This window comes from Oculina patagonica, chromosome 7 (genome assembly GCF_052425735.1).
Source record: "Oculina patagonica isolate OP01 chromosome 7, crgOcupat, whole genome shotgun sequence".
NCBI lineage: Eukaryota > Metazoa > Cnidaria > Anthozoa > Scleractinia > Oculinidae > Oculina > Oculina patagonica.
Genome location: NC_135764.1, coordinates 4782494 through 4799500, shown reverse-complemented (window position 1 = coordinate 4799500; position 17007 = coordinate 4782494). Strand labels below are relative to the sequence as shown.

General features: G+C 39.3%; 1 protein-coding gene across 3 annotated transcripts in view; it reads right to left on the bottom strand.

The window, feature by feature from the left end:
* The window catches only part of LOC144660144 (uncharacterized), a 42261-nt gene that overhangs the window by 8861 nt on the left and 16393 nt on the right, over positions 1–17007 (bottom strand). Inside the window, exons 7-14 of one of the 3 annotated variants that reach the window (XM_078520704.1) lie at positions 16021–16069; positions 14948–14990; positions 13835–13907; positions 10046–12420; positions 7846–9068; positions 6125–6170; positions 4530–4578; positions 2424–2822 (exon numbers count right to left, since the gene is read on the bottom strand). In XM_078520704.1, coding sequence (XP_078376830.1) covers positions 2424–2822; positions 4530–4578; positions 6125–6170; positions 7846–9068; positions 10046–12420; positions 13835–13907; positions 14948–14990; positions 16021–16069 — 4257 coding nt within the window. The remainder of the gene's footprint in view (positions 1–2423; positions 2823–4529; positions 4579–6124; positions 6171–7845; positions 9069–10045; positions 12421–13834; positions 13908–14947; positions 14991–16020; positions 16070–17007) is intronic. The other 2 variants (XM_078520705.1, XM_078520706.1) reach the window with 2 other exon arrangements.

Below are 17007 nucleotides of genomic sequence, written 5' to 3'. Positions count from 1 at the left end.
CAGTCGTTCATCACAAGAGCCAAGTCTCCACAGCATTTCGGTATGCACGCGACTTTGGAAGCACAACAAAAGAGGGTCTTAAGCGCACAACGTCATGGTCGGCCTATTATTTCACAAGCCGTGGATCCTGGTACCCAGTTCCTGAGAGGTCCCTTGGTCTCTTTGAAATTCCATCAATTCCACTACCTCCAGCGATCAAAGCGTCCCAAGAAGAAATTTCAATGATGCGAGAGTGGGCTAAAGCTCACGGATCGTCTGTGAGACAGAGGAATGTGCGTCAGGAAACCACAATGGCAAGGGCCGGAACCCTGCCGGACTACCTGTACCAAAAAGATATCCAGGTTGGAGAAAAAATCAACCTTTCTTCGACCACCTCACCGGCAACAACAGAATCCCAGCCAGAAGAAGAAGAAGAAGTGACCGAGTACGATTCGAGCAGCGATGAGGAAGCTTGCGAAAGTGACGGATTTGTAGAGGAGGACAGTGCAGGCTGTAGTTTAGGAAATCAGCAGATAACTCGAGATGTTGATTTTCTAGTAGGGATAACATCCAGATTCGGCCGTCCTGTGCGGTTTAATAGTCGATTTGTTTCATGAAAACCTTTTCTCAAAGTAGTAGAAAGATTGCCTTTACCATCAGGCCGGTGTTTATCCTCGTTTTCGTAGGAGTGTTTCTGCTCCTCTCCGGGGATACGAAACGATGCAAAGTTCTCTTTAACATTAGATCGCCGGTATTCATTTAAACACCTGGGTGTAAAGAGGCACTATGAAAGTTACGTGTCTAGCCCAAGAACACAACACAATAATCCTGTTCAGGTTAGGAGACACACCGCTCGATTCGAAGTCCAGTACCGTGCCTTCCACGAACCTAAAGCTGGTGAAACAGTCGCATTCGGGCCACAAGTGGCATTCAAAGCCGTAGTTCTAAAACCTGATGTCCATAAAATGAAGAAACCGGAAGCTCTTTTACAAAGCCTGCCGTTCAGTTAAAGCTTACGTAAGTTACGTTCTTTTTTCTTCAGAGTATTACAATTAAATAACTACTTAGTTGATGTTAATTCCGGAAAGATTTTAATTTAATAATAGTACATGCGGCGGAAACACGTTTTGTTTTATAACTTAGCAGGCGGGATCGGGATGAAGACTCTCATTAAGGCGGGATGGCGGGATAAGGGGTAAAAATATTGGCGGGATGCGGGATTACAAAAGCCTATTTTGGACCCTCTTAATTGGCAAGATATTCAAGTGTGCAGAAAAATTGGATAAAAATATCAACCATTTTGAGATTTAAAATTTCCCGCGGGCCGCCATTTTGGAATATATGACATCACATGGTTGCCACTTTTATCAGAAATTAACAAAAGGGCAACCATGTGACGTCATCAAATTAAAAATGGCAGCGTGCAGGTTAATCAAATTACAAAATGGTGGACATTTGTAGCCAGTATTTGCGTTAACTCTGACACTTGTATGCTACAAGTAAACATACAAGTACAAGTGGATTAACTATACTTGTATGCTACCATTTTAGTTAAATATATAAACAGAACGTTTCATAAAGTCCAAATAAAACATGAAGTAACTTGTGATACTGACCGACTAATATAAATCTTTCTCATAGTGTTTCTATTACGTATCATCATTTTTGTCCATACGTACGGTATCTCACATGTTGACAAACTATTTAAACTAATCCTAGAAGTATGTGGGAAGTTTGCTAAACCTAACGTAAAATAAGGTTTAGGATTTTAGCTTTCAAGGTTCTCGTCTAGCTCAGTGGTGGAGCCGGTTGAAAGATTATAGGTTTGACCAGTGTTTGGAGAACTAGGACTTCTTTTTATTGTAGGTGAGCTTAATTTCACTCCTTCTATCCTTTCGTCAGATCCTGTTAAACATTTTGTTAATCCGCTGACTAGTGGATAGCGCTTGCGCATATCGAACATTACATAACAAATTGAAAACGTGACTAGCCAGAGGTCATCTCATATTTTCACCTGGAACGAGCGTATCGTTAGTAAACGTATATTGCCTCAATGATCTTAATGCCAGCAGTTTTTTTATCAGGCGGTACTGTACTTCAAATGCTGATATAGCGTTTCTATCATTTCGTTTATCTGATGCAAAATAGTCGTAGTCTCAAAGAGACCTTTGTACCACGGATTGTGTTTCTACCAAGCTTAAAATGTAACAACATTTTTTATCATCACAATCTTATCAAGACAATGTACTGATAATTAAACATTTTGTTTCCCAACGTCCTTTCTAAGGACGGAAGGGAAGTCGAGTCGCCGCTGCCATAACGATTTTCATAACTCCCTTATAATTCACAGAATGCAAAAAGTGGCAAGATTTAGTTGTTATGCAGCAGAAGGTGCCGATTAACAAACAAAAACAACCATTAATTAGCGTGAGTTCAACAAGTACCTGTAGTCCCAGCTGGTGTGACTTCCCTCAAATGTTTCACCACATCAAGTCTGCAGGAATACTTAGCTTTTCTTGCCAAGCAGCGAATCATCTTCTTGGTCTCTGGTTCTGGATTTTTCAGCGAGACTTGTTTCAGTTGCAGATCTTCCTGTAGTCTAGCCACGACATCTTTTGCATCAGATGACTCTGATAGAAGAGCGGCTTCAACTGCAGAAGGTAAAACAAGGGCCTGCTCTTCACTTGCCTCTGGATTCTCCAGAGAGGCTTGTTTCAACTGCAGATCCTCTTGAGGTCGAACCATGACATCTCTTGAATCATCCCATGACTGTGACAGAAGAGCTTCTTGAACTGCACAAGGCAAGGCAAAGGCCTCCTCTTCACCTGTCTCCTTTCTGTGCACTGGGATTTAAAATAAATGTCAAAAACTAAAACCAATTTCGTTCCGTAATTGAAAACAAGTATACACAAAGAGATCTAATGTATCAACTACAAAATATATGCTACAGCTGGGTTGTAAATTAGAGAATACAAATATTTCTATATTTTTCAACTTTGTCATTTGTGATCCGTCGCATAATAACAATCCTCTTTCGTTTTGTTTTATAATTGTCTTTTTGATGTTAGTTTTTTTCTACCTTAGGAAAATTTATTTTGCGTTTACCCCCTCAATACACCATGACATAGCCCCTTCAATAAAAATGTTCTAAAGATAATTACTAAAGTAAAAGAAGTTATGTATTAAGCCGATTGTATAGTGTCAAGGACCAAATTCTTATGTTGAGTTGAATACATTTAGAAAGTTTTGACGTGATTCGGTTGGAGCTGGGCCGCCATTGTTTTTGTGTCCCACTTGCATTAGCTTAAACATGTGAATAGCTCGAAAAGCTGTCTTCAATGTTGTGTATTTCTTCGTTTAATAGAGCATTTTCAGTAACCCTGTCTGAAACGCAAGCGACACCTTGAGCAATTTGATACCCTCGAGCTTGTCGCCGTGATTTTTGCATCGGCGCGACAAGCGATCCGGCGAAATCACCGATATCTGACATGCCAGGTATTGGCGATTTCAATCGCTGGTGATTCCGCGGCAGTCATCTAGTGTGGCTGTCTGGCAACAAAAACCGAGAGTCCCTAACTTAATCAACGTTGATGAGTCTAGAGAACACAACGGACCAGAAGTCATGTCTACAGCTATCTTACAGTGCAATCTACAGGCTTCTTTTCAAAAAATAAATTTTTCCGGAATGTCTCCTTCGCTTTACTTCACATGTTCACTGGTGTTTTTTCCAATTCTCTAACAGGTCCGATATCTTTTGTCCACTTATAAACTTTGAAATCACCATCGCATTCAGGAGGAGGTAAACAATAAAATTGTGGTGCTGGTGGTTGCTTAGCGTATTGAGTATAAAACCATTGTTCTAAACCAATAATGTCGGCTGTATTTAATTAATGCGAAAAGAGGCATAGTTACAGTCCGTACGGTTCAGTGATTTTGAATATAATGAAAAAAAAAATGCGCAATATGTTAATCCGCTACTGTGATCCAAAAACTAAAACAAAGCGTGCCGGTTATATCAGCAAGGATAAAAATTGAACACCCACAATTTAATTAAATCCACCGCATTTTATTCATGAGTCTATGACGTCATCGGCATTAATTCATTCCTCTCCACGCTAATGAGATTCTTCCCCCAAAAAGAGGCCTAACTGGTGCTTACTATACTACTTATTCCCGAAGAAACATGAACTGAACTTGAAAAAGATTGAACAGAAAGCCTTACCTCTGCACCAATTCCGTGAATGATCGATAGCATTTATTCATGATAGAAGCGATTAATGCATTCATTCATTTTTGGGGGCTTCAATTTTTTCGCCTTGATCCACCCTGACTAATCCTAGACACGACAATCACCACGATATTGATAACTGAATTAACTTACTTTTGGAAACAGTTCTTGTGTTAAAAGAAATACTACATGTAATCCGAGATGGATGCAGTGATTCGCACTTAACTAAGTTCTCTCAATATATGGTACAGTTGAGAGGACGAACGGAAGTTCTAGGCATGGATCTTGCATGAAATCGCTAAAATACACGACCGACTCTCACCTTCGTCAGTAAAAAGGCTGCCTTCGTCACCTCCATTAGCAGCTTGCTGCTGTTAAGATACAAAACAAGTAATCTCTTTTCTTATAAAAATACTTTACGGTTATACAATTTACCAAAATTGAGGGCACAAGTAAAAGAGAAGTTACTTTTTAGGCTAGCTTGACTGGGAGCAGGGTGGGGGCTGAAAGATTATGGCTTTTCACATTTGAGGAGAATTTTTAGCGGTGTGTGAAAAGTGCTGCTTAAAAGAGGTTACAGTCAAAACACCCCAAGCGTTCCTGTCAAGGGTGGATTAATGATTCCATTACTGCAAATTTGATTTCATTCTTTGCTTCATTATTCCATTCGTGAATTGAATACTTCAATGTTTAACGGCGACTCAATTCAAAACTCGAATGTTGATTGGATTGTTGTCTGGTTTCACGCGACAGGCACGTGGGAATTCGGCCTGAATTTGCATAAACTAGTCAACCGTCAAATGCCACACATGGTGTTTTCTCATCGTTTTGTTCTTCACGTTCTTTTATTTCAACCCTATGATAATACCAAAAGAGAGGCGAGACATTTTGGTACACTGAAAAGGAACAAAAATACTACTGGCAGAAGAAAAAGTGGGAAAAAAGTTGTTGACCCATTTTATGCAAATTGGGTAACGTTTTCCAATTCTCACGTGTCTGTCGCATGAATGAAATCAACATTCGAGTTTTGAATCGAGTCGCCGTTTGAACATTGAAATATTCCATTCAAGAATGGAATATTGAAGAAAAAAATGAAATCAAATTTGCAAGAATGGAATCATTAATCCACCCTTGACAGGAACGCTTGAGGTGTTTTGACTGTAATACATTTGATTGGGTCAGTTTTGCATGGATTTGAAAGTATCGCCCAGTTCAATTTACAGAGAGCAGTTTTCAGTTGAGTGTCGAAGAAAATCCGGAATGGTGTTGGTTTTGAGTTATTACGTTTGACCTACTTAAACAATCAGATGAAAAACCAAAACCAATCGCCACTTGGTCAAGCTCGTTTTCAACTTTGACCCATGAGTTTTTATCCATTTTTCCATTCCGCACTTCGACCGGATTACATGTTTTTGCTTCGTGTTGTAGTTGATTTTATGGTTTCTTGCGTTTGACTGTTTAACTTGCTTTTGTTCTGGTTCTCTGACACACAAATGAAACTGCTTCTAAAAAAATCGGGAAAACAGCATTTTTCTTTCGCCTTTTAATCACCACTGCCTTTTTAACCCTCCCCCTCCTCAGTGCCCCAAAATGCCTTCCCCGCTTTGTATTGGTATTGGGCCAAAAGGTTGAGAAAAGCGACTGGCGACAAGAACGAGATTTGAGAATGGCGTATGTGACAGTGACTCGTTGATATTTGCAGTCAGACTTAAGCAATCGTCGGGCAAATTCTCACGTGAAGAGGTGAAGTCCCCTGCCAATTAATTGACTCTCCCATCCCCTATCACACAACTGTGACGAACCTGTTATACTCATTACTTTGGACAGAAAGACGTCCATACAAATCCTAATTTCCCACTACTGTCTTACGATGACGTACACAAGTGACCGTCCCCTCCCTTTCACACAAAAACGCACCTGTGAGCTGCTGACGTACAAACCCTGCGTCACTGGCAGCAAGCGCCTAAAGAGAAATGCAAATTTGGTGTCACTGTTTAGGTTGTGACTGAGAAAAGATTGTGTGACGAGCGATAAGGGGGAGGTTTCATGTGGCTCGTCACACAATCTTTTTTCCTGTTCGTAAGAAATAGTTAATTGCGAAAAAAATGATAATAGATAGGAATACGCTTGCCAACCTAATGAGTATGCTTTTGGTTGTGGTAGTCTGAAACAGGGTAAGTGGTGTTGCCTCGGTAAAGAGAAAACATATCTAGTGTTTTTACAAGTAAACATTTCACATTTATGGCAATTTGATTTGATTCAAAACCTTCACTGCCTTGTTTAAAGAAGAGTTAAATATACACAATCACTAAAAAGTGGGATTCTGATGAGTTCAATATATATTAAGAGTGCGTGTGAAAATCTCGTTGCATAAGATTAAAGACTATACAATGTGAATTGTATAGAGTGTTAATTACGAACTAAATAGTTTTGCTTTAATGGAGTCAGATTGAGTGTTCAGTTTAGGTTTTAACTCCTGGATAAAGAGCATTTCGAAGATCAAATGCTTCGAATTCGAATGCTTGATCTTCGAAATGCTCTTTATCCAGGAGTTAAAACCTAAACTGAACACTCAATCTGACTCCATTAAAGCAAAACTATTCAGTTCGTAATTAACACTCTATACAATTCACATTGTATAGTCTTTAATCTTATGCAACGAGATTTTCACACGCACTCTTAATATATATTGAACTCATCAGAATCTGACTTTTTTAGAATTTGATAATGATGAACCGCGATTCATCGAAACGTCATTTATTTTCGCTGATTTTTATTCTAAATTGTATAACGAAAGCCTCCGTTATTAGAATCACTAAAAAGTGAAGCAATAAATCATGGATTGCCAGAATTTTGATTGGCTTAGCGGCCAGTGAAGATCAGCCACTATACCATGCCCGACAAACATGGTCGTTTTTTTACTTTACGTTTCGTGGGAGCAGAAAAAAGAGGGGAAAGCCAAACGAGCAATACATCAACAGTAGATGTACTGTGATTGTATATTCTTCTGCAATAAAAATTGGTTTGCATTCATTTTATAGGAAAGTTGTTTTTAAAGTGAAAATGATAGAAACATGTTAGGTCATTGCATTTGTTTGCGAGAAGCTAACTAAAACGACAATTTATCTCTGTCGAGGTAAGTCAACAAGAAAGCCGGTTTTAATTTGCGCGCTAACTGCGCGAAAATGCACATGAAGGCTGTTATACCAGAGAATCACTTGGAGAGCTGAAGTTGATGGAATAAGGGAAATGGTAAAACTTTTGTACTCAGAGAAGACCCACCACTCTGCAAAAGACAGGTGTTCTCTTCATGTATCCAACCTTCCCCACTTAAAAAGATGTTGTTTTGTTTGCATAGCCCCTACTCTATCAGGAGTACAAATACTAAGAAAAAGATTCAAACATCCCCTTGCCATCGCTCCAGCAATGCATGCTTCATGCACATCTTACATGAAAGTCTTAACTCAAATTTTGAAGTCAGTAAATTTTGTCCACCTGGCTAATCAGACAGATGGTACCCTGCATAGCCCCCCTACCCTTACAGAAAGTGGGTCCTCGTTGAGTACACTGGTTATGACCCCTTCCCTAAACCAGTAAACTTCAGTATGGCCTTTTAAAAATGAAAAATACACCAATACCTTCCATGAACCATGTGCCACATCTTGTCAATTAGAACTCCCCCTTGCTTCTCCCAGCTGTATTTGTCTCCATAGCAGGCCCGAAGTGTTTGAATCTCTTGCAGTCGCTGTGCTCTGTTTTTCTGACGGACAACGGTGATCGCCTTTGCCCACTCCTTGCAATCCTCAGAATCTACAACGAATGATCTGCCACATGGTATAGTTTGCAATGCTTCTCCAAATCCAGAGTTTCCACTCACAAGAATGGGAAGACCAGCAGATAATGCTTCAAGAGCAGTTAATCCAAAGCCCTCAGTCCTTGATGGCATGATGGCAAGATCGACCTCACAAAGCAAGTCCTTTAGTTTGTCCTTACTTTGAACGAATGTTCTGACAACTAACTGCTTCTTGCAAATGCCATACTGCAACAACTGTTGTACCACGTCTTCCTGTTTTCCATCAGGAGCTCCTACAAAAATCAGGCAGTACGAGTTATCTTTGAGTTCAACTATTGCCTTAGCAGCAATGTCATATCCTTTGAGACTGAAGTCTTCAGGATCACCACGGCCAAATGTCAACACTTTGAACATGCCACCCTCTTCCGGAGCTTGTTTCACGACAGAAAACTCACTGAAAACGCCTGGAGTGAGCTGCAAGATATCTTTTTTGCACGAGCGAAGATAGGAGGAGTAAATCTTTGCCAACTTGGGTCCAACTGCCATAACAAGATTGGCCAATTTGCAGAGGTCAATTTCAGCTTCATTCTTTCCTTCGCCTTTGGAAATGGCTTTTGCATAGCCCTTATGCAAACTGAGTTCTTCAGGAGCAGTATGCACCACTTGCACCCATTTAGAGCTGTGCGTTTCTCTTATGAACTGCGCTTGCTTTCCAAGTTTTGCGCCATGACCCACTATTACGTCGATGACATGTTTTTTTGGCGGGGAGATCAGCCAATCAAGAGGGTCTTCAAAACCAGGACGTTTTTCTGCTTCCAAAATAGTAATGTTTCGACTCCTGGCTGCTTTCTTGTCTTCTTCACTGCAAGAAAATTGTGGGACCAGTAGAGTAACTTCTACATGAGGGTGTTTTGCCAACAAAACGGCAATCTCTCTGTTTATGGTCGACAGACCACCTTTGGACGAACTCCACTCGCTGGACAACAAAGTGACTTTTAGTCGCTCATTTGGAAGATTCAACGTACCAGACTGTGCGGATGAAGCTGGCGAGCTGGTAGAAGATAATTCCTACAAGAGACGAACAAAGTCGGATTGCAAAGCTGGCTCCTTAAACTTTAAGAGACGAGTAATGAAAATACACACACACACAACAAGAATCTACTGTCCGAATCCAATCAAAGCCAATGAGATATTAAATATTAAATAAGTTCCGATATAAAAGGAGCCTGGCCTGGCCATTGCCCAGTTGTCAGTCAATTATTGAATCGTCCCAGCTAAACGAACGACCTGCGTATTTTCTTTAATATTTTCTGTTAAAATGACGTGTTTTATTTTTTGCTGAAAATGTCATGTTAAAAAGTTAACAAGATATATCTTATGTTTGTCAATATTTTCTTTTAGTTTCATTAGATTCCCTGGGTAAACCATGCATTTTCCTAGGTAAAATTACCTTGTGTAACCGCAGCTAATAACTCCAGGTTGTAACGTTTGTTGATTCCATGAGGAGCCGAGGAGCCGATTTGAAAAATTGATTTTTATTATGTAGTTTTGAGACTTTTCAGTAGTGTTGTCTCGGTAAAGAGAAAACCCGCAATCAACAAAATTTTAAAAGGATGACCAGGAAGATTAACATGATTAGAAAAGGGCTTAGAGACATTTTTATCCCTGTTTTTAGCGTCTCTAAGATGTCTACAGAAGCGATCTGCTAGCTAGTCTCCTTTCTGCCTCTCCTATATATGGTATTTTCAAGAGTGTAAGAAATGCAGTAGATTACATAAAAATCTTCCAAATCGTCACCTTCGGCTTGGCTTTCTACCAAAGCAATGAACACTTCTTATTTAATTGATTAAATAATATGTTACGATGTTTGCAATAACATTAATCTAGACTCTAGTATATTTACAAACTTCCAACCCACAATCATCCACTTCGCTCTGCCGAAGGGCTTACGTTCCAAACTTCAGCTTTTTCAAATTCACTACGGCGGTTTATTTACCTTTATCAACTTCCTGTTGATGATCAACTTAGTGTAGCCATGAACTAACCTGATTAACATCTAAAAATCCAAACCAGTGCCGGGCATACTGCCTGACTTGAATCCTGCAATCCCCCTGCACACCTGGCCTGGTGCAAATGAAAAACTGCCGACATTCGTGCAACTCAGAGTCTGACACAAAGTGGAGGCACTCGTCTTGACTGCAACCAGGCGTATCATGAGTGTCGCAGTAGTTGACTTTGCCTGAAGGTGAACACACTAGACAGGTGACACACATCTCATAGCTCATGTTTTCCAGCCAAGAGAACTCTTTGCGCATGCACTCAAGCATCATCCTCAGTTTCGCATAGATGTTGCGGCTAGTGGTCACATCAAACCTGCCATTGTTGACATCTGCCGTCACTTCAAGGTCTTTGTTTCCACTATGAATACTGACTTCAATGGAAGACGAGTGACACAAGAAGACAACGGAAGTTCCTTGTTCAGGACGGATGTGAAACATGGCAAAATTCTGGAACAATTGAGGCATCATTTCGCTCTTGCACTCCTCGTTGCACCACTGAAAAAACTGCAGAACTAGTCGACAGAACAGACCAGGAGGCACTCGACCCGATGTGAACTTCACATAAAGTGAAGGGATTTCTACAGCAGCAATCAGCTTAAGGATAGCATCTGTTGGAGGTGAAAGCAGCATCGATGGCACAAGGTATTGCTTGTTAGATTCGGAATTTGACGGCCAGGAACAAAGTAAGCTAAACCTCTCCATTATTGCAGTCAAGCTCTTGCGGGTCTCTCGTTTGTCAAACAAGGAGCTCCACACATGCTCTAAGAGATTTTCATCCAAGATCCCAGTCTTCTCAAGCTTACGCCACAGCTCTTGAACTTTCCTGTCCTTGTGCTCATAACGTTTAACAGTTATTACCATCTTAAACACATCAATGAGCCACTGGGGGTCCAAAATCACCATTCTTTCTAGCTCTGTGGTACCATTGAAATGAATAAGAATTCTCTGATCGTGTAAAAAGTTTAATAATGTATGAAATTCAAATTCATCATCAATTCTGCAAACGTCCAATGCAAGCTGCCTAGCGTCAGCAAGAGGTATCCACTTGTAATGTTCTTTGCACAAGAGTTGGAGCGCAGTTTCATACCTCAACCACTTCAGTGGGATTTCTTCTTTCATCTGTGGCAGCTCCTTAGCAACAGCAAGTATTTCATCTCTCAGACGTATGACCTCTGAACACTCGTGTTTGCTTCCTGACTTTGTGTTATCAACAACAAAAACGTCTTTAACTAGGTGTTCCCGGTAAGTCTTGGTTTGTAAAAAGCCATATATTTCAAGGGCTAGGTCTCTAGAATTAGTGTCACAATAAGGCTTATCAGCATGGGTGCACACAAAGAAAACTGGAGGTAGTCTTGTGGGTAAAATCTCAGGCATGGCAGTCTCTTGACAGGTATCGTCTGGACTAGTTAAGGAATAAACGGATGACAGCCAAAAATCAAGATAGTCCAGATTTGTTTTGTTGCAGCAAATGTCCTCTTTATTTTTGAACATTCCTCTTCTCACGAGAGGGTCAGCTCTGGCGTGTGGATCACGACTTAGGTCACAAACCAAAATGTAGAGAGCTTTGGGTGACAGGAAGATTGGATGAGTGGAGTAGTAAACTGATTGTCCACCAAAATCCCACAAAACTGAATATATTTCTTCATCTTCTTTCTTTTCATCTTCTTCAAGCAACTTTTCAACCAGTGTTGCTATGTCTTCTGGCAGTTGTGGTACAAATAAGTGACTGTAGTCTTCCTTTTTACACTCAACAGCAGTTTCTATGGATACCAATTTTGTGGGAGAATCAGTACCAGAATCAGTGCCAGAATCAGTGATCGTTTCCTCCAAATGTTCAGATGCTGCAAAGCTGTGGTCTGCAAATAATGACTCGGAGCCACCTCTGTTTGGTTCCTCTGGAGGTTGGTCTGTTCTTTTGTTGTCTGCAACTAATGACTCTGTGGTATTTTGGCTTGGTTCTTCCGATTCAGGGTCAAATGTAATATCGTGCTCAACAACAAACGACTCCGAAACATTCATAGAATTTTCTTCTTCCTTCAAACTTTTAAAAATTAATTGAGCTGCTGCACGGCACTCAAAAGAAATCTCTGACTCTGAATCAGTTTCTTTATTCTTCTCTCCTGTTTTCCAAATCTCCGCTGTTACTTTAAATTGCGAAGGATCCACCTCTATCCCATCTGTGCTGCCCTCCTTTGCATTGAACACTTCTCCTTTTAAAGACTTTTTGAGACTAGTCTTTCCTGTCCGTTCCTGTCCAATCATCATAACTGGTAGTCTTTTCACACACGTCTTCCCCTCCATAAGGGCCTTGTTGTAGGACTCAAGGGCCAACGGACCTCTGGCAAGAATCTCTGCAGGAACTAAAGTATTATATAAACATCAATTATCTATTCTGTTATCAGCTTTAGCAATACTGTGATTTACTTTGTAATTTCCAAGTTTGAAATGGACAAGTTTCACATAATCAGTTTTTTAGCCAGGTAGTATAGAGCTAATTTCAGTTATCTCTTCTGCATTTTCCACCTTAACAGTCTGGACGACGAAGGATGAACAAAAAGGTGGCTATGAGCTTCTCCAAAATCAAAATCATTTGTTCAAGAACAATGGAAAAATATTCCACTTCTTCAGGGTATTACAAAAGTGCATCGTTCTAAATAATTACGCAATACTAATAATTTAACTATCTTGAATAAAATACCGAAAGCTCCAACATTATGGAAACAGTTCATTGATAGCAACTTCAAAGGGCCATTGTGCTATTCTCAGGATTTCGCGGTGTAAAGGGACAATGACGTTAAACGAATGCCATTTTTGTCGTGTTTGCGTCAGGTGAAAGCAAATTTATATGAATAGTTTAGACTTCATACATTGCTGTAGGGACCCTTAGTCCGCAATCCACTGCAGCAGTGCGTAAGTTATTTGAAAACTCTGCATTAATATACGTTTTTGCAAAACTGACCGTTTTTGCAGAACTTTTTCTGCTGAGCCGTTCTACCTACTACTTATTTGGGAGTTCAAGCAAATCGCTACGGCTGGCGCTACAACGGCTACCGCGAGTAAATTTCTCAAAACATGAGACGCTGCACATGTCAGTCGATTATGTCCTGCCGTAGCGTGACATCTGACTACGTGATCTGGAGGTATTACTGTTGTGGCTATGCGCTAGTACGTCGGGTTTATTTCGCCCCACTATCCAACTGAATATCTAAGTATCTTAATAGTTTGAACGGATACTTTATTCTTGGAAGTCAATTTCAGTCGAAAATTTTCTTAAATGTGCCGTTCAACGCTTGTATATCTGTACCGTAAATTTACGAACAGGTTTGGCGAAAGTGTTAAGCACGAGGTTGTTTTTTTTGGTACAAAGTTTCCTTCGGATACTTTAGATTTGGATAAGTAAACGATACTATTTTGCTTCGGATAGTACTGAAGTGTTTCTGTTCTTCACTCGATACAATTTATGATACTTCCTCGATTGTTTAAAGTGCATGGCATACACTTTCGTTCAGAGATAATCGTGTTGGTCCTAGCAAAGCAAATAACAGCCCTCTTCGTTTCAGCAAAGCCGTTTGGCTGCGAGAAACTAAATTAAAAAGAGACTTTTAACTACTCAGCCCATGCTACTTTGTATTTTGCTTTGCCTTCACTTTAATTTGGCAGACTGTCGGGTAGTACTATCCTCAGACCTTTTTAGTGACGGCAGTCGTAGCGATTTGCTTAAGTCTCTATTACTGTTAAACGCTGAATCTTCGTGAACTAATTCCGTGTGATTACCAGTTCTTTCCAAATCTTTTTCTTGTGCAACGTTTTCAATGCCAAAGTCGCCATCCATCTGTATGTTTTTAGCCTAGGGTAAAACAAAAACCGTTATTATTTCTTTCGTTTTCCCTCCCTCCCTCCCGACCGACTTCCCGAACTATTTATCGCTGCGCCGTGCCTTTAACTGTAACCGCACGGTTTTAAATTTTTTCAGGCTTCTTGTTACCTTTGCCCTCAAATCGCTAGCTAGTTACCATTAAAAATGAATAAAGCAATTACGGTCAAAGATTTGCCTTTGTCTTGTTATATGCGCTTTATTTATTTTTTATATAGGGTCACTTTTTATCTAGCCATTCTTATGATTCAGGGGTTGCTGTGCAGCCTTCTTAGGTTTTCGCTTCTGGGGCACAATTATAATAGAAAACACATTTGTGAGCACCCCTCTGTCCTCTCAACGTTGGTTTGCAAGTCTTCGGTTACTAAACTGCAACAAAAGACATTGCAGGGGGGAAGGGAATACGGGCAAAAGAATAAGCAGGGTAACCCACGTGCACTACCTCTCCGAACGAGTTACTTTATTGGTTCTTAAACAATAGATAACAGGTCAAAACAATAGAGGCAGTGTTTACAACCGGCAAATGAGAATAGAGATTCCAGAGGGGTAGTGTCGCACTAATAACGCTGGAAAGTTGTATAAATAAAACGCAATATTAGAATGTTATTTGACAAGGCTTAATGCGATCCTTTTTTCATTTTTAGCGTCATAAGTTAAGGTTACATTCCATTTTCTTGCGCGCGGTTTCGTTCTAATTAATATATAATAAGCTTAACGACCGAAACACCAAAAACAATAAACGTTAAACATCTTTTAGCGAGCAAACTGACTTCACGCTTTTAGTTCTTAAGATTGCTAACAACAAATTCACTTTCAGCTTGGTCAACATCAAGGACAAATTAAACAACCAAATATTCTAAAAAAAAAACATTGAGAACTCGGCTTGAGTGAGCTCACACGTATCTTTCATAGGGTAAGTGTGGACTGAACTAGACCTTGAACAATCTTAACAAGATGGCTATAAGTATACGTTATGACTATTTAACTTCACAATACAAGCTAAGTTCACTTACGTCAAATCCACCTTGAGGATCCCAGCCAATATGTCCAACGTGCCTATACAAAGTACAAAAAGTGCTAGAATATAATTAAAAGCAATTGGTGACATGTTAAAAATTGCCTTCTACTGCAATTTTAATATAGAGTGAAAAACTAATGAAGTCAATTTTAATTTTTTCGGCATTGTAGGCATGCAATCCTTGATTCCTTTTTTCCCCTTTCCACGATTTCTATTGTACTGTCGTGTGTTAATTTCTTTTATTCGTATTGTATTGTTTCTTTTTCTTTCTTTTTACACCTGTTTCCTTGTACTGTATTGTTGTGTAGTACTACAATAAAAAAATTGTGGGAATCCTTGCATGCTAAGCGGTGTGAGGGGAATTACAAATGAATGCATGATATAATTTTGACTTTAAGACAGGCGGTTTCAAAAGAATGGTGACAATAGATTTTGTTAAAAAATTTTATATAGTGAGTAAGAAGGAGTTTTATTATATAAACTGCAGTGGTACAGCGATGGTAGCAAATAGATAAAATGATATCCACACGTGTGATATCATATCTGACCAAAAAAAAAAAACAAAAACACTATATATAAAAAATGATCAGCTTGAAAAGTTTGCCATGTTTTAATGCTCAGTGAGCCAAAGTTTATAGATATTAGGCCGAAATGTCTTCGGATCTTCCTCGGCAATCTTCGGTTATCTTCGGGAAATCGTCGGAAAACTTCGGAAAATCGTCAAAAACATCATAATTAGTAGGTTTATATAATAAACAGAATAATACATAATTGCTTGGAGATATGAAATTTATCTTCGAGTGTTTAAGTCGACATCTCACGAGTGAGTGCAATCCTCTATATCTTTCCCTTATTGGTCTGCGGACTTATTTAGTATCTCCCTAACTCTTGGACGAAATAAAATTTTGAATATTCAACTTTCGATTTCTCCGTTATTTACAATGATCCAAATAACTGCAAAGAAGAAAACCCTACTTTTTGAAACACATGTGCTCAATGGTGGAGCATATATAATTCTCTATCGATCACGCTGAGGGTAAAAAATAAGATTTAAATATCTGAACTCACCGAAAGTTCATTGGAGGGCCAATATCATCTTTGGTGATTTTTTTCTTGCCTTTATGACAGAACAAACATGGTTTACAATAAAGGTTACTTAATTTGTTAACTAAGATACGGAAACACTTTATTATCAGAGGCTCTCTGGGCCAGCTTCTGAAAGTGAATATCCCTGGTGATTGATTTCCATACATTGAGTAATGAGTATGAGAAGCAGCTTACAGCAAGGCGCCCAAATGTTCGACCACTTTTACTTTATTCACATTCTTTCGTGCAGATTTAATCCAATCAGAAGTCAACTGCAAGCTATCCACGGCTTTTGATTGGATTAAATCTGCACGAAATAATGTGAATAAATTAAAAGAGGTCACACATTTGGGCGCCTTGCTGTAAACGTCTTCATTATTAAAAGCAGAAACGCTAAAATATTAAACAACATTATGTAACAGAAACAAACATGTTCTTGACATACAACAAGGGTGGACACAACTATTTTGTTAAGGTCAGTTTCACCATTTTGGCTCTGGCTAACCAAGAAAGAATTGGCTGTAAATGTAAAATCAATAAGATAGTGAATTTTCCTCCATTGAATTGCAAATCCTCAATGAATTTAGTTTAAATGTTAAAATGTTCATGCTGCAAAGTAGTTACTATCAGAGCTACGAAATCGCTCAAATTAAAAAAAAATCTCGATGATTTGGTAAGTGCAGAATGCAATATGGAACAATTGAAAGTATGATGTTTTATATATGTTCGTGTTTATTTGCTTTATTTTACTTTCGGAAAAAACTGTTCACAGGCTACTTGTATTCTTTCCCAGGTGTTCCTTACGCTAATCTTTGCAAACGTATCACGACACTTTTGTTCGTTTGTAACAAAATACTTTTGTCTTCCTTGAAAATGCGATAACATGAAACTTTTGTTTTTTGTTTGTTTTACGGCGGCATCAATGACATTTGTTTAATTTAATTAAGTTACGGTTTAGACTGCACGAAA